This window comes from Denticeps clupeoides, chromosome 7 (genome assembly GCF_900700375.1).
Source record: "Denticeps clupeoides chromosome 7, fDenClu1.1, whole genome shotgun sequence".
Lineage (NCBI taxonomy): Eukaryota > Metazoa > Chordata > Actinopteri > Clupeiformes > Denticipitidae > Denticeps > Denticeps clupeoides.
The window spans coordinates 4,797,660-4,813,341 of NC_041713.1; the positions used below are offsets into that span (position 1 = coordinate 4,797,660).

The following is a 15,682-nucleotide window of genomic DNA, read 5'->3' on the forward strand; positions in this document are numbered from 1 at the left end:
GCTACATAAGGTAGACAAAAAACAAGTAGCCACAAATGAGACAACCAGCGCTAAACTAGTGAAGTAAAACTAGAGCAAATTCTGCTGTGCAAAATGGAACAGTGCATGAATAGATAATATTACTCAGTATAACAGAAGTAGTGTGTGTGTGTGTGTGTTTGTGTCAGTCCAGAGTGCAAAGTCCCTGACTGAGTGTTCTGATGGCCTGTGGGATGAGGCTGTTGCAGAGTCTGGCAGTGAGGGCCCGAATGCTTCAGTACCTTTTTCCGGATGGCAGGAGGGTGAAGAGTGCATGTGAGGGGTGTGTAGAGTCCTTCACAATGCTGGTGGCTTTCCCGATGCAGCGTGTGTGGTAACTGTCCAGTAAGGAGGCAAGAGAGACTCCGGTGATCTTCTCAGCTGTCCTCACTATCCCCTCTAGGGTCTTGCGGTCCGATACGGTGCAGTTCCCAAACCAGACAGAGATTCAGCTGGTCAGAATGCTCTCAATGGTCCACTGCTGGACCACTGATGAATGATACACTGCTGGACTTTCTCGGCTGTCAAGCTGGTTTTGAGATTCCAGGAGACAGTCTCATCTAGATGAACACCGAGGAACTAATGCAACAAGTTGTCCCTCTGTTGTCTTCAGAAGTCAACAATCATCTCCTTTGTTTTGTCCACATTCTGAAATAAATTGTTGACCTTACACCAGTCCGTCAGTCGTTGCATCTCCTGTCTGTTTACTGACTCATCGTTTTTGCTGATGAGACCCACCACGATCGTGTCATCAGCGAACTTGATGATGTGGTTGGAGCTGTGCATCAGGGCACATTCATGGGTCAGCAGGGAGAACAGCACTGGACTAAGTACACAGCCCTGAGGAGCTGTGCATCAGGGCACATTCATGGGTCAGCAGGGAGAACAGCACTGGACTAAGTACACAGCCCTGAGGAGCTGGAGATGCTGTTCCTGATCCGGACAGACTGAGGTCTCTCACTCAGGAAGTCCAAGATCCAGTTGCAGAGGGAGGTGTTCAGGCCCAGCAGGCTCAGCTTCTCGGCCGGGTGCTGAGGAATGATGGTGTTGAATACTCAACTAAAATCGATGAACAGCATTCGTGCGTATGAGTCTTTATTGTCCAGGTGAATGAGGGTCAGATGAGGGTCAGGGTGGTGGCAATGGCATCGTCCAAGGAGCGGTTTGGATGATAGGTGAATTGCAGTGGGTCCAGGGTGGAGGGCAGCATGGTTTTCTTGACCAGCCTCTCGAAGCACTGCATCATGATGGGTGTAGGTGCAACGGGACAGTAGTCATTCAGACACAATGGTGGTGGTCTTGAGAAAAATGTCAATAATGGGGTTGATGACTAGGGTGTTGCCACACCCCTCATTAGTGTCCATCACACAATGATAGATTTATTTGAAATAAATAGCATTGGAGCCCGATGATTGACAGTGATCACACATGCCACTTCTTCATTCTGGACGATATAAACCCACACCCATCAATACTTTACAGGTACCTGCGTACTTATGAACCAGAAGACCATAAGGTTCCAGGTTCTTACCCCACTTACACCACTTTCTTCACACATCCATGGAACCTTTTAAGGTTCTGTAAGGAACATGCTGTTTGTGGTTCTGGTTTATGTCTATGGACCCTTTACTTGATGTGGAAAATAAAAAATCATCAATCAAATTTTTTTATCAAGTTTTTAACAAGGAATCTCTCTCAGTGGATGAAAGATGTTCCCACATGTTGCTTCACTTGATTTTTGGCATCCTGATCTATAAGCACAATTCCTCATACGGGTGCCGTCAGGTCCATTCCCTGGCCAGGGCGCCAGTCTTTAGGAAAACCACAAAACCATTTCATTTCTTTCTTGCGTGTGTGAAAGCGGAACGGAACACTGCGGAGCTTGTGTCAGATATCAGATGGAAACGAATGCAGCTCATGAGTGTGTGGTGAGAGATCCACCCATGCAAGATGTGAAATGTGTCGGTGGAAATATGCGCATCCCTGGCGGGGCTGACGCTGACTGATGGTGGATCCGTCTGGCTGGACGGCGTTCAGACAGACCGTCCGCTGCCAGTGCCACTTCACGTGGGAATTTAGTGCCGGGGGAGGCGGTGTACACGGCGGTTTCGCTGTGAGTTTGTCTGGGCGTGCGCACAAGCACCGTACTGGAAGTGGGCTTGTTTGTCTTGGGGAAGACGTCCTCCAGGTTTCTGAGGTTCCTCGGGGGTGACTCAAGGGCGAGCAACAGGCCGCTTGCTAAATTTATTGCTGTTCAAAGTTCATACTAATTAGCCATAACATTACGCAACACATTTTCTTTTTTAGATCGGGTCACACACAGAGCAGAAATAAATTCGCCCCCCGAGTAACAGAATGCACACGAATTGTGGCCCTCATGAAGGGGGCCACTGGTTTTCACATTTAGTTTTGCCTAAATTGTAGCACTAAATCAAAGTGGCATGTCTGGCCTGGGCCAGAGGTTTATGGCCACACTCGCTGCCGCCAGCAAATCGTGCACGAGGAAATAAGTGGTGCCGTTATAAAAACAAACTTTCACACACCATTTGCAATTCTCTTTGCACCACATGCAATGAATCTCCAGATGAATTTGGAATTTTCCATGTTGGGCATAGGTATTCCACAAGTACATGCGATAGTAGTCTATCAACCTGCTGAAGGTATGAAACTAATAATATTCTGTAACTGATTCATCAGCACTGTTCAGAAACTACAGAAAACACAATAAAGCAACAGTTATTAACACGATTAGGGACCACATTTTGCCTGCATTTAAAAAATGTAACATATTTTGAATTTAAGTCATGTATATAGTGTGTGCCTTTAATCAATTATAGGCATTGTTGGAAAATTTTGGGAAAATCCTATTTTCACAATACCACTAACATTTGTCCAGAGTGACTTGCAATCAGAAGATACAGGGACAGACTTGCAGGGACAAAATGGTAGTAAGTGGGATTTGAACCTGTGACTTTGTTGTCTTTTAGTTTATAGTGTAGTACAGACTAGACTGCTGCCACCCTGGCAGATCACATGTAACATGTATAATTATAGAAAAAAAAAACTTTTCTTTGCCCTTTTTGTTTCAGGATCACTTTCTCCATAGTGAAATGCCAACAGATGTCACTGCGAGGTCAAGGGTCAAGGGCATGGTCTCATCTGGAACAGAGAGAGTGTGGAATTTTTTTTGTAAGACTGAATGGTTGGAAGGAGACCTGTCTACCATGTTTAGTTACTTAAGCTAATGTAGGTGCCTTCATAAATCTTGTGTCTCAGAAAGCTTTTTATTTTATTAGAGCCACTGGCCTTGCTGGATTTATTTGAAAATGATTTTAAGAAAGTGAAGAATGTGATTCCATGAACAGAAAGTCTGGACAAATCTGATAAATTTGACACTTTTCTAAATATCACACTTTATTGGACAGGAAAAGGTTAGGCTTTTAGCAGGAATATATCCTTTTTAAAATGCAGAAAAAAATGCCTTAACTAGTAATGGTTTTATAGTCACTGTACTAATACTATATTTCATTATAAAAGGTTATTACATTAAGTTATTACATTGAGTTAAGGTTCCTTTTGCCAAAACTAGCATTCCAATAATTTCGCAACAATGTAATAACTTTGGCAATGCTAAAGTAACATTCTAATAACAAGGTGTTGTTTTTTTGAGAATGTATATTATAGAATGTAAGTCATTTTCACATTATTGGTATTATTATTACTTTATTGGTTAAGGGTTTTATTATATAACTGGGAAGTTGTTACAGGCCTTCTTGTATAATTGCTGGAATAAATTTTTATTACATTATAAAATCTATGACTTTATTATGAAATTATTGCATTATTGTGTTTTATAGTGCATAGCACAGAGCAAAGTAAAAAGATTGCTAACATTATTTTTTGTCCCATTTTACTACAGAACGGGTGGATATTTTCCCAGGTCTTCTCAGCAGAATGAAGGAGAATTTTTTAAAAGGCCTCCATTGTGTGATGTTCTAGCACAGACAGAGATTTCAGGAATCTGGAACATTCTCTCAGGCATGTCATTTGTTTTTATGGCACATGGTGAGTAGCACTCAGCGCACGGCCTTGGAAAACAAAAACAAGCAGATTTATTAGCAAAATGTTCTGTTGTTTGCAGAGCCACCCACTGGCGCGAAGAACAGAGTGGACCCCTGAAGAAGCTGGCGCTCCTCGGCAGAGCAAATCCCACTGCTATGGCCTTGGACCAAACTTCAAATAGAACACTGGAGCCCAATCAAAGTCGTCCTTCATGTTGTTCTTGATCCCGTGCGACTGCTGTAAGCGATCACTATGCGGCCTTTCACACTGCCAACATGACGCAATTATTTTCAATAAGTTTATCTGCATGGCACAATTGAAATGCAGGCGTAAAATGGTGTATGGGGGCTTTTCTATAAAAGTTATATTGTTTCCAATAGTTACATTTTACATTTACATTTACTGCATTTATCAGACGCCCTTATCCAGAGCGACTTACAATCAGTAGTTACAGGGACAGTCTCCCTGGAGCAACTTAGTGTCTTGTGTCTTGCTCAGGGACACAATGGTAGTAAGCGGGATTTGAACCCGGGTCTTCTGGTTCATAGGCGAGTGTGTTACCCACTAGGCTACTACCACTCTACCATACCCTAACATACCATACCATACCATACCACCCTACCATACTTTTCTTGTATTGGTTCAAGGTACCCAAAACATCTGAAAATTATGGGAAAAAAAGAAAAAGATGGGGTCCAGCTATGGTGACCAAATGTCCTAAACAGACTGCACTGGCACATTTTTTTTATATTTTGATTTAATGATGTTATTTAATTCAGAACCATGCATGTGTGATACGTGAGGATGCTTTTCAGTATCATCGGACATACATGAGTTTTTTCATCCTTGTTAATTGATGACTGGAAAGATCCTAATAATTTAAGATTATTACATTTTTGTTGATCATACATGGTCATCAACGGCCAAAAAATTTGCATTACATGTAATGAATATAGCTTGTATGAAGCTTCTAATTTCTTAGATGCATTTGAAATGTGATTGGAGCAAGTTTTTTTTTAAAGTTGTCCCTCTCCCTGTCAGAGATTTACCTACATGGCCTTTTCGTGGCGCCCCAATTGTGTAAAGAGAGTAAAAAAATGCACCAATGCCGTATTGTCACGTTTTACTTGGATACTGCCATAAAGGTCAGGGCGCGGGAATGTGAGTCCCCGCCCCAGTAACGGCCAATCGGAAGAATGTAGCACCTGAACAATGGTGTCCTTGCCTGGGACTGGAATGTGTGGCTCTCCTAGGAGAAGCGCAGCAAGCCTCCCCTGTGAGATGGATCACAATTTACAGCCCGATCTTATTTGCTGTTTACCCAGCGTTCTCAGGTTGCACTTTGGGAAGCCGACGTGTTCCCGGGTTTGGCTGAGCATTTCTTCTGAAAGGACATCCCTCAGGCCTTCCACTGATGCTTTTGGACTGGTTGCCGGGCTCATAAAGAAATATGGCACAGTGGTGGGGGCTCGGCTTTTTAGTGGAGCCATCACAATGAAGGGGCTCCAGCCAATGCTAACATCCAGAGCCGTTTTGGACAGAAGAGGGAAATGTGAGAATGGCAATATCGATCAAGAGGGGCTTGATGCTCCTTCCACCCTGAATGTCCAGCGTTCTGTCTTCATGATGTAGAAATGGCTGCCAAAACACCGGGACGGCCAAATAAAGTGCCCACAGTAGCAACACGTTTCACACATAGAGGTCAGCAGAGACCTGAAAGCTTATAAAGCGTCAGTGTTGCCTGCCAAGAACCGTTCTGCTGCTGGTTAGTGTTGTACGTACACAGACTCCTTTTAATGATATGACAGTGTAAGAATTTAAGACGTTATTTCCTTTGACATCCGGTGGAACAGAGATGCAGAGATGAACCAGACACCTTTCAAATTCTACAACAATCCACTTACGATGGAGATGTATTTAAAAGCAAGAGTTAAAATGTGGAAGGACAACCATTAACATCCAAAAAACATTATTAGATTCACGATAATAATAATTGCTTTGTTTATATAGTGATTTATGTCAGAGCACTTTATATAAAGGATTGGGATCATCAGAGACCAGCAGATGAGTGCCCCCTGTTGACCAAATCAACTGCAAACAAGAAGGACCGAGGCCTTCAAGGTGGACTTGGAACTTGGAACCGACCTGGAACTTTGCCTTCTGCTGGACACGTCACCTCCTCACTTGACTCTGCTTACCCACTAGATCTAGACAGTTATAGCTCTAGCTCATTATTCCATTAGCCTTTGTGTGAATGGATTTATTATGAAAGCAATTTAAAGGAAAGTACACTGGGGAATAAAAAAAAAACTATAAAAAGGTCTGCAGAGGATTTGCAAAAAAATGCTGGATCAAGTTCTCTGTGTTGGGGTTGAAATCTTGCCTGGATCATTACTCTGTCTTTGGATCTGGTCATCTTCTCTGATCGATATTCTGATAACCAAACTGTGTTTTGGATGGTTTGTTAAACACATATATCACAATGAGGCAAAAGGTTCAGGAGTTCCTGCCTGAATTTTTGTGAAAGGTTTTGTATTGGAAAGTGATAACAGATACTCAAGCACACCAGCTTAACTGCATACCTAAAATACCATAGAAACGTGCTATCTGTGTTTTAACATCAAACCAGCCTACCTGCGTTTTAACAGCAAACCGGCCTACCTGCGTTTTAACAACGTACTGGCCTACCTGTGTTTTAACACCAAACCGGCCTACCTGTGTTTTAACAAAGTACCGGCCTACCTGTGTTTTAACAAAGTACCGGCCTACCTGTGTTTTAACAAAGTACCGGCCTACCTGTGTTTTAACAAAGTACCGGCCTACCTGTGTTTTAACAACATAAAGGCCTACCTGTGTTTTAACAGCAAACCAGCCTACTTGTGTTTTAACAGCAAACCGTCCTACCTGTGTTTTAACAGCAAACCGGCCTACCTGTGTTTTAACAACATAAAGGCCTACCTGTGTTTTAACACCAAACCGGCCTACCTGTGTTTTAACAAAGTACCGGCCTACCTGTGTTTTAACAACATACCAGCCTACCTGTGTTTTAACAACGTACTGGCCTACCTGTGTTTTAACAGCAAACCGGCCTACCTGTGTTTTAACAAAGTACCGGCCTACCTGTGTTTTAACAACGTACCGGCCTACCTGTGTTTTAACAGCAAACCGGCCTACCTGTGTTTTAACAAAGTACCGGCCTACCTGTGTTTTAACAACGTACCGGCCTACCTGTGTTTTAACACCAAACCGGCCTACCTGTGTTTTAACAAAGTACCGGCCTACCTGTGTTTTAACAAAGTACTGGCCTACCTGTGTTTTAACAACGTACCGGCCTACCTGTGTTTTAACACCAAACCGGCCTACCTGTGTTTTAACAAAGTACCGGCCTACCTGTGTTTTAACAAAGTACTGGCCTACCTGTGTTTTAACAACGTACTGGCCTACCTGTGTTTTAACAGCAAACCGGCCTACCTGTGTTTTAACAAAGTACCGGCCTACCTGTGTTTTAACAACGTACCGGCCTACCTGTGTTTTAACACCAAACCGGCCTACCTGTGTTTTAACACCAAACCGGCCTACCTGTGTTTTAACAAAGTACCGGCCTACCTGTGTTTTAACACCAAACCGGCCTACCTGTGTTTTAACAACGTACTGGCCTACATGTGTTTTAACAGCAAACCGGCCTACCTGTGTTTTAACAGCAAACCGGACTACCTGTGTTTTTTTAACAGTAAACTGGCCTATCTGTGTTTTAACAACGTATCGGCCTACCTGTGTTTTAACACCAAACCGGCCTACCTGTGTTTTAACAACGTACTGGCCTACATGTGTTTTAACAGCAAACCAGCCTACCTGTGTTTTAACAACGTACTGGCCTACCTGTGTTTTAACAGTAAACTGGCCTACCTGTGTTTTAACACCAAACCGGCCTACCTGTGTTTTAACAACGTACTGGCCTACCTGTGTTTTAACAGCAAACCGGCCTACCTGTGTTTTAACAGCAAACCAGCCTACCTGTGTTTTAACAGCAAACCGGCCTTCCTGTGTTTTAACAGCAAACCGGCCTACCTGTGTTTTAACAACGTACTGGCCTACCTGTGTTTTAACAGTAAACTGGCCTATCTGTGTTTTAACAACGTATCGGCCTACCTGTGTTTTAACACCAAACTGGCATACCTGTGTTTTTTCAACAGCAAACTGGCCTACCTGTGTTTTAACAGCAAACCGGCCTACCTGTGTTTTAACAGCAAACTGGCATACCTGTGTTTTTTCAACAGCAAACCGGCCTACCTGTGTTTTAACAACGTACTGGCCTACCTGTGTTTTAACAGCAAACCGGCCTACCTGTGTTTTAACAACGTACCGGCCTACCTGTGTTTTAACAGCAAACCGGCCTACCTGTGTTTTAACAACATAAAGGCCTACCTGTGTTTTAACACCAAACCGGCCTACCTGTGTTTTAACAACATAAAGGCCTACCTGTGTTTTAACACCAAACCGGCCTACCTGTGTTTTAACAAAGTACCGGCCTACCTGTGTTTTAACAACGTACCGGCCTACCTGTGTTTTAACAACGTACTGGCCTACCTGTGTTTTAACAGCAAACCGGCCTACCTGTGTTTTAACAAAGTACCGGCCTACCTGTGTTTTAACAACGTACCGGCCTACCTGTGTTTTAACAACGTACTGGCCTACCTGTGTTTTAACAGCAAACCGGCCTACCTGTGTTTTAACAAAGTACCGGCCTACCTGTGTTTTAACAACGTAGCGGCCTACCTGTGTTTTAACAACGTACCGGCCTACCTGTGTTTTAACAAAGTACCGGCCTACCTGTGTTTTAACACCAAACCGGCCTACCTGTGTTTTAACAACGTACTGGCCTACATGTGTTTTAACAGCAAACCGGCCTACCTGTGTTTTAACAGCAAACCGGACTACCTGTGTTTTTTTAACAGTAAACTGGCCTATCTGTGTTTTAACAACGTATCGGCCTACCTGTGTTTTAACACCAAACCGGCCTACCTGTGTTTTAACAACGTACTGGCCTACATGTGTTTTAACAGCAAACCAGCCTTCCTGTGTTTTAACAGCAAACCGGCCTACCTGTGTTTTAACAACGTACTGGCCTACCTGTGTTTTAACAGCAAACCGGCCTACCTGTGTTTTAACAGCAAACTGGCCTACCTGTGTTTTAACAACGTACCGGCCTACCTGTGTTTTAACACCAAACCGGCCTACCTGTGTTTTAACACCAAACCGGCCTACCTGTGTTTTAACAACGTACTGGCCTACATGTGTTTTAACAGCAAACCGGCCTACCTGCGTTTTAACAGCAAACCGGACTACCTGTGTTTTTTTAAGAGTAAACTGGCCTACCTGTGTTTTAACAATGTACCGGCCTACCTGTGTTTTAACAGCGAACCAGCGTACCTGTGTTTTAACAGCAAACCGGCCTACCTGTGTTTTAACAGCAAACCGGCCTACCTGTGTTTTAACAGCAAACCGGCCTACCTGTGTTTTAACAGCAAACCGGCCTACCTGTGTTTTAACAACGTACCGGCCTACCTGTGTTTTAACAGCGAACCAGCCTACCTGTGTTTTAACAGCAAACCGGCCTACCTGTGTTTTAACAACATACTGGCCTACCTGTGTTTTAACAGCAAACCGGCCTACCTGTGTTTTAACAGCAAACCGGCCTACCTGTGTTTTAACAACATAAAGGCCTACCTGTGTTTTAACACCAAACCGGCCTACCTGTGTTTTAACAACATAAAGGCCTACCTGTGTTTTAACAGCGAACCAGCCTACCTGTGTTTTAACAGCAAACCGGCCTACCTGTGTTTTAACAACATACTGGCCTACCTGTGTTTTAACAGCAAACCGGCCTACCTGTGTTTTAACAGCAAACCGGCCTACCTGTGTTTTAACAGCAAACCCGGCCTACCTGTGTTTTAACACTGTACGGGCCTACTTGTGTTTTCGTACATCGTACCTGGAGAAGAAAGTTTTAATATCTAATCAAGCTCTGACTGAATTAGACTTCAAGCAGTTAGTAATAATTTATTTATTGCAGGATAAGGGTCACATGATAAGAGTGAATGACAAAATGAATTACAAAATAATAGGATTGTATTAAAACACTCTGTAAATCAGCATTAAAACGTTTTTAATCTATTTATAAAAAATACATTTTGGAAAAAACAAACAAACCACGTGTTCTGGTTATGAAATGGTTACTGAAAACCATAATGAGTTGACATTGATATTTAAAATGGCCAGCAAAGGATCAACATTACTGGCATCTACAGTACACATATCAGCTATTTCACTCGTCCCTACTGCACCAAATGCTTCATCCATCTGTAATCCATGAAGAGAAATATCTACAAAATGTTCAGTAGAGTTTATCAGTGTTGTGTTTACACTTTGTTACGTAATAATGTTCTTCATGTGCATTATTATATGACAATGTACAAGGTGACATCACTTCCTCCACCTCCTGAAGCCCATGAACATACTGCAAGCATAGCACATGGTCACGACGAAAGCAAATATCTGCAAAAGGAAGTAAAAAGAAGGAATATTTAAAAAGCCGTACTTGCTCTGTCCTCACAGCTCAGATGAAATGATGCAATAAGGGTGCATTTAGAACCTGTAATGATATCACCGGCCTGGTTGTGTGCCAATTCACCAGTGCTGAAAGTGTTGCGTTACATGGGCCCAGCACCACCAGAGAGCGAATGAACACACCCGCCAGCTAACAAGGCCACGAAGATGACATTTTTGTTTGGGTTAAAACATGCCGTTGTTCTTTTACCAGCATTCTTTGTTTATTTGTAATGCATCAGACTATTGTGTACTGTACCTGTCTTGTACTTATTCTAAATCCTATTAAAGCTTCCATTGCAAATATAGGAAAAATGCACAAAGTAACAAACATGTACCAAACAGCACAGATTTTTTTTCTTTTTTACTTTTACTATATATAGGTTTAAAGAAGAAAAAAGCGGAATGGTGTGTGAACAGAACTGAATGGGCTTGTGTTTGTGACCTTGTCAGAAGGGTGGAGACATCCCGAGGCAACAAACCTGAATCTGCGTTATTCACTCCACCTGTGTGCATCACCTCAGTCAACACGTTAATGTGGGCCACACAAATAAACAGTTGGCTTGTTCAGGGCTGCCATTAAACTAGTTTGTCTAGTGTGTGGATCACTTTTTACTTTTTTTTTTTAACATTTTACGACGCAATCGTCCCCCACGTGCTGCAAAATGGCAACAACCCAGGCCGGGATGCTCACTTGGCACTTACCGTAGCTACAACATTAATATTGTACTGCCTTTTATCCATGAAAGTGATGATGTTACTGGTGGGCCTGATCAAACAGTTGGGTGCGGTGGTGTTCAGAGGCACTGTTCTGGCGGCCGTGGTTGCTGCCTCCAGCACGAAGGCGCCGAAATAGAAGAGCAGAGCAATGAAATGGTAGAACATGTCCTGAAAGTAACACAAAATTGGAATATACGGATGTCAGGATCCATTTATATTATAAATGGTAATAAAGAGCTCATTATTACGTAGTGGTACCAGATCGGACATGGAAGTTTAGTGAATCATAAGAACTCAGGATGCCCCCAAATATCAGTGTTGATTCCATGGCAACGACCTTGTTTCAGTACTTGAATGATAATAGTGTGTACGTGTTCAATGTTCACGGTACTATTCAGGACATTGTGTGCAACAAGCACCTACTGCATTCATGGAGGTGCAACATGTGAAGCTCTCTTCAATATGAAGTGTCTGCAAATGCCATTTCACTTGCAAGTGACATCTACTCCCTACCAGAGCCCAGATGCTGGGTCTGCTTCCAAAAAGCCGGCGGCCATTCATCATGATCATAAAGCAGACGCTACGTAGCAGCGGCGGAGTCAGAAGCAGGGCCAGAATGTTGGACTGTGACATGTCTGTTTTCTCCTTCTCCCCCCCCCTTCTTGCTCTCTGTAACGCCGCCGGGCGTCGGTGTTACGTTTCCAGCCTGCTGTCAGAGCATCGCAAGCACCGGAGCCGTTCCGGGCAGCGGGTGGGCCTCGGGCAGTGCAACGTCTCCCGATTGTTCGGAAGTTGGAGAATGCACGCACGCCACAGCATAATGTTAGGGTATCGGGTTGGTTACCAGGTCAACCGTGGTTCTGAATGGCGCTGCCTTTCAACCCCCTGTCCCGTGTGTGTTTTGAACACAACTCATGTTACTCTGGTCGTACGGTGATCCTGTTGCCATGCAAAATGGAAAAAAGCCCCTGACACACAACAGTATATTATTTCACGCAGACGTATATTACTGTGCAGCGCGAATAAACATGCTCCGAATGACTTTTAAAAAAATTAAAAATACCAGGAAATTCCAGTCGGTGTCAATTCGTTCGGCCAAGCCCAGCAAAAACAGCAGCAGGTAGGCCGTGGAGCAGCAGAACATGGTCACGGACACGAACATCACCCAGCCCTGCAGCAGAGGGACGGGCACGTTGGACGAGGCCACCAGCACCCATACCAGTCCCCCGAACACCTGGAAAACGTTCAGCAAGCACAACAGCGTTACGATGCAATTCTTATTCATTAACAAAACAATGTACATATGTAATACAATAATGAAGTTATCACAGTAACGTCGAACTGTGATTTTTCTGATCGACCTCAGTAGGTCCAGCCACACGTAGAAAACGTGCCGTTTTATTCTCTTTTACTTCCTTGCCAACCTGTTCTGTTGCCGGCGCGTTGCCAGCGTTACTCGCGGACTACATTACTCGGCGGAAGGACTCCACACACTGGAAGTGATCAGCGGACGGAAGACCCCGTGTAACCTTTGCGCACGTAATAGTTGCGTATCTATTTTTATGGGCGAAAAAAAGGTAACGAGACGCTCGGGTCCGCTTGTAAATTCAATAGAAGTTACGAAAAAAAAAAAGGGGGCGTCGCGACCGCGCTAACAACGCCCCTTAACCCCGACACACAAAATCAGTGCCGCGCACTAAGTTGAAAGCCGCGGCGCACGCCGCACTCTTACTATTTCCAGGCAGATCAGCGCCCCAGAAATGGTCCTCAGTAAGTCCAGGCCCAGCGGCAGGGAGATCTTGGGCGCCGGGAACGCGGTGGCCGCCGGGTTTGTTTGCTCCGCCATCCCTCCGCTCACAGGTAGGACCGGGCGCGGGCGGCGGAAACCGAGAGCGCGGAGCAGGTGCGTGGCCACGCCCATCCGCCGCGGAATACCGGGAGGGGGGCAGGTGCTGGCCACGCCCACCCGCAGGAATACCTGAAGGGGGCAGGTGCAGGCCACGCCCATCCACCGCCGAATACATGAAGGGGGGCATGTGCAGGCCACGCCCATCTGCCGCGGAGTACTTTAAGGGGGGCGAGCGCAGGCCACGCCCATCCGCCGCCGAATACCTGGAGGGGGCGTGGAGGGCCCCATGGTTTAATAGCGTTATTAAGGTAATTAGATCAGGTCAGTTAGGGTGCTGGGAAGGTCAAGGTCAAGAAGGGGCAAAGGAACACAAACACACAAGAATCACAATAGAATCAATGATCAAAATCACGTTTTTTAAATTTGCAGCAAGGAAATAAAAAACAAAAAACACTAAATCTGTTCATTTCAATTAATTAACAAGAAATATGAACAAACGTAACGTAGTGGGGGATGAATAAAACAATGGCCTATATATATATATATTATACTGCACACATGTTAATCTTTTCCTAAAACCTGCTTGGGTGGTAGGGCTGCTGTGTAAATATTGTTTTAGGGACGGGAATCCCGGGAAGAAACGGACGCAACGGCGCATTCCTCCGCGCTGCAGCTTTGTCTGTTTTTATAGGCTTTCTTTTTTATGATTTTTATCACAATGGAAATGCAGGGCTGTTGAGTGCCGCGTCTGTCGCGTAAAAGGTGACTTTTCCCCAACCGCCTCCAGCCCCAGAAACGCGGTGGCTGTTAATGATTGCCCTGAGGGTTGGGCCCAAACTCTGCGGCTGTTTGCATAACCCTGAGTTATGTTTTTTTTTCCCTCCTTTCCTCACGTTATTATCGTATTTATTGGAGTAAAAGCGTTACATTTTCTATTAGCTTCTGTTTTTTTTAATGATTAATCGACCTTTGAGACACCTGCCGTTGCTTGATGCTTTCATCAGATAATCTGCTGTTAGTGCACGCGAGTTTATCTGTACGTCCACTGACCTGGATGGAATAAAGAAGAAATATCATGGATATTTCAGAAATATTCAGAAATATAACAGAGGGGGTAGGCAGGAGCACATATGGTTTCCACAACACAGGTGCTGTGTAAATATTCCAAAAAAAAATATGGGGGGCGAAACAATGGAAAACTGATCTTGGAGGACGGACTCGTGTTCACCTTAACTCACATCAACCTAACAGGCATTAATCACATCAAAGTACATTTTCCTACAAGAAGAATTACTATACACCGTCTCATTATGGGAGCGAAATATTAAAAACACGTGAGTTGCAATCATTAAATAAATATTGAAATGGATTGTTGTCATGTCCTTTATTTTAATGACAAAAGCATGTTAGGGGAATTTGCTAAATCCTGCAGTGCATGATGGGAAAATATCGGAGGCTTCTTCACGTTCATCATCTAATTATGATATAGTAGTTGTCAGCCATTAATTATGTTATAGTAGTTGTCATGACATTCTAATTATTTAACCCGTTCATTTCTAATACGTGGCTAATACAGGGAGGAGGCTGAACGGCCGTCAGAGTGGTGCGGATCCTAAACACCACAAAGAATTGTTGTTGAGCTTGTTGCTGACTGCAGGACAAATAAAAGGGACGTCCAGCCACTCATCGTCGGCGGGGTCACTGTGGAGAGGGTCCCAGTGGGCTGGAGGATCACCTGACCTGGAGCGCCAACACCAAGGAGCTTTTCTTCCTGAGCCATTTACAATAGAATATTCCACAGAACGTGTACTTCCGTACGGAGCGCGTGTGTGTGTGTGTGGTACGGCGCTCCACAAGGTCATCAGGTCAGCGGAAAAAAGCTATTTGCTGCCCCCTCCCCACCCGGGAACAAATTTATACCCCACGATGCCGCAATAGATGTTTCACAGGTCTCATTACACCCCGGCCACTGCCAATACCAGCGTTTGCCATCAGGTAAAAGATATAGAGCAATGAAAACCAGGACAAACCGCATCAAAAACGGCTTTAATACAAAAGCAACCGAGACTCTAAACCCAAAATAAACTGTTATGCACATATGTGCCAAATATCTTCAAACAACACTGTAACAATACAGTGCAATTTGTATTTTTGTATATTTTTTGTACTTGTTATTTAAGTCTTTCTTATTTCCGGTCTTAACTGTTTGACTGCACCCTAAATTTCATTGTTCCTTGAGAAGTGACAGTGACAATAAAGATTTATCTGTTGCCACATCTGCCGTAGATCTCTAGCAGCTAACATTTTCATACCCACATCAGAAGGGTTTTTAAAGTATCGTACCCTACCCCGGTCTGCATAGTGTATCCTAACACGTGGAACAAGCAGTTGAAGTGACAGTTGAAACTTCCAGCACTTTTCTCAATT

At 44.0% G+C, this 15,682-nt stretch overlaps 1 protein-coding gene across 1 annotated transcript; it reads right to left on the bottom strand.

Moving 5' to 3' along the window:
* Nucleotides 1–10,124: 10,124 nt before the first annotated feature.
* On the bottom strand, nt 10,125–13,252 carry mal2 (mal, T cell differentiation protein 2). Its single transcript, XM_028986915.1, has 4 exons — nt 13,139–13,252; nt 12,470–12,640; nt 11,392–11,574; nt 10,125–10,635 (listed from the first exon to the last, which is right to left on the bottom strand). The coding sequence occupies exons 1-4, from the start codon at nt 13,250–13,252 to the stop codon at nt 10,564–10,566; spliced, it is 540 nt and encodes a 179-aa protein (XP_028842748.1). The 3' UTR covers nt 10,125–10,563.
* Nucleotides 13,253–15,682: the final 2,430 nt, after the last annotated feature.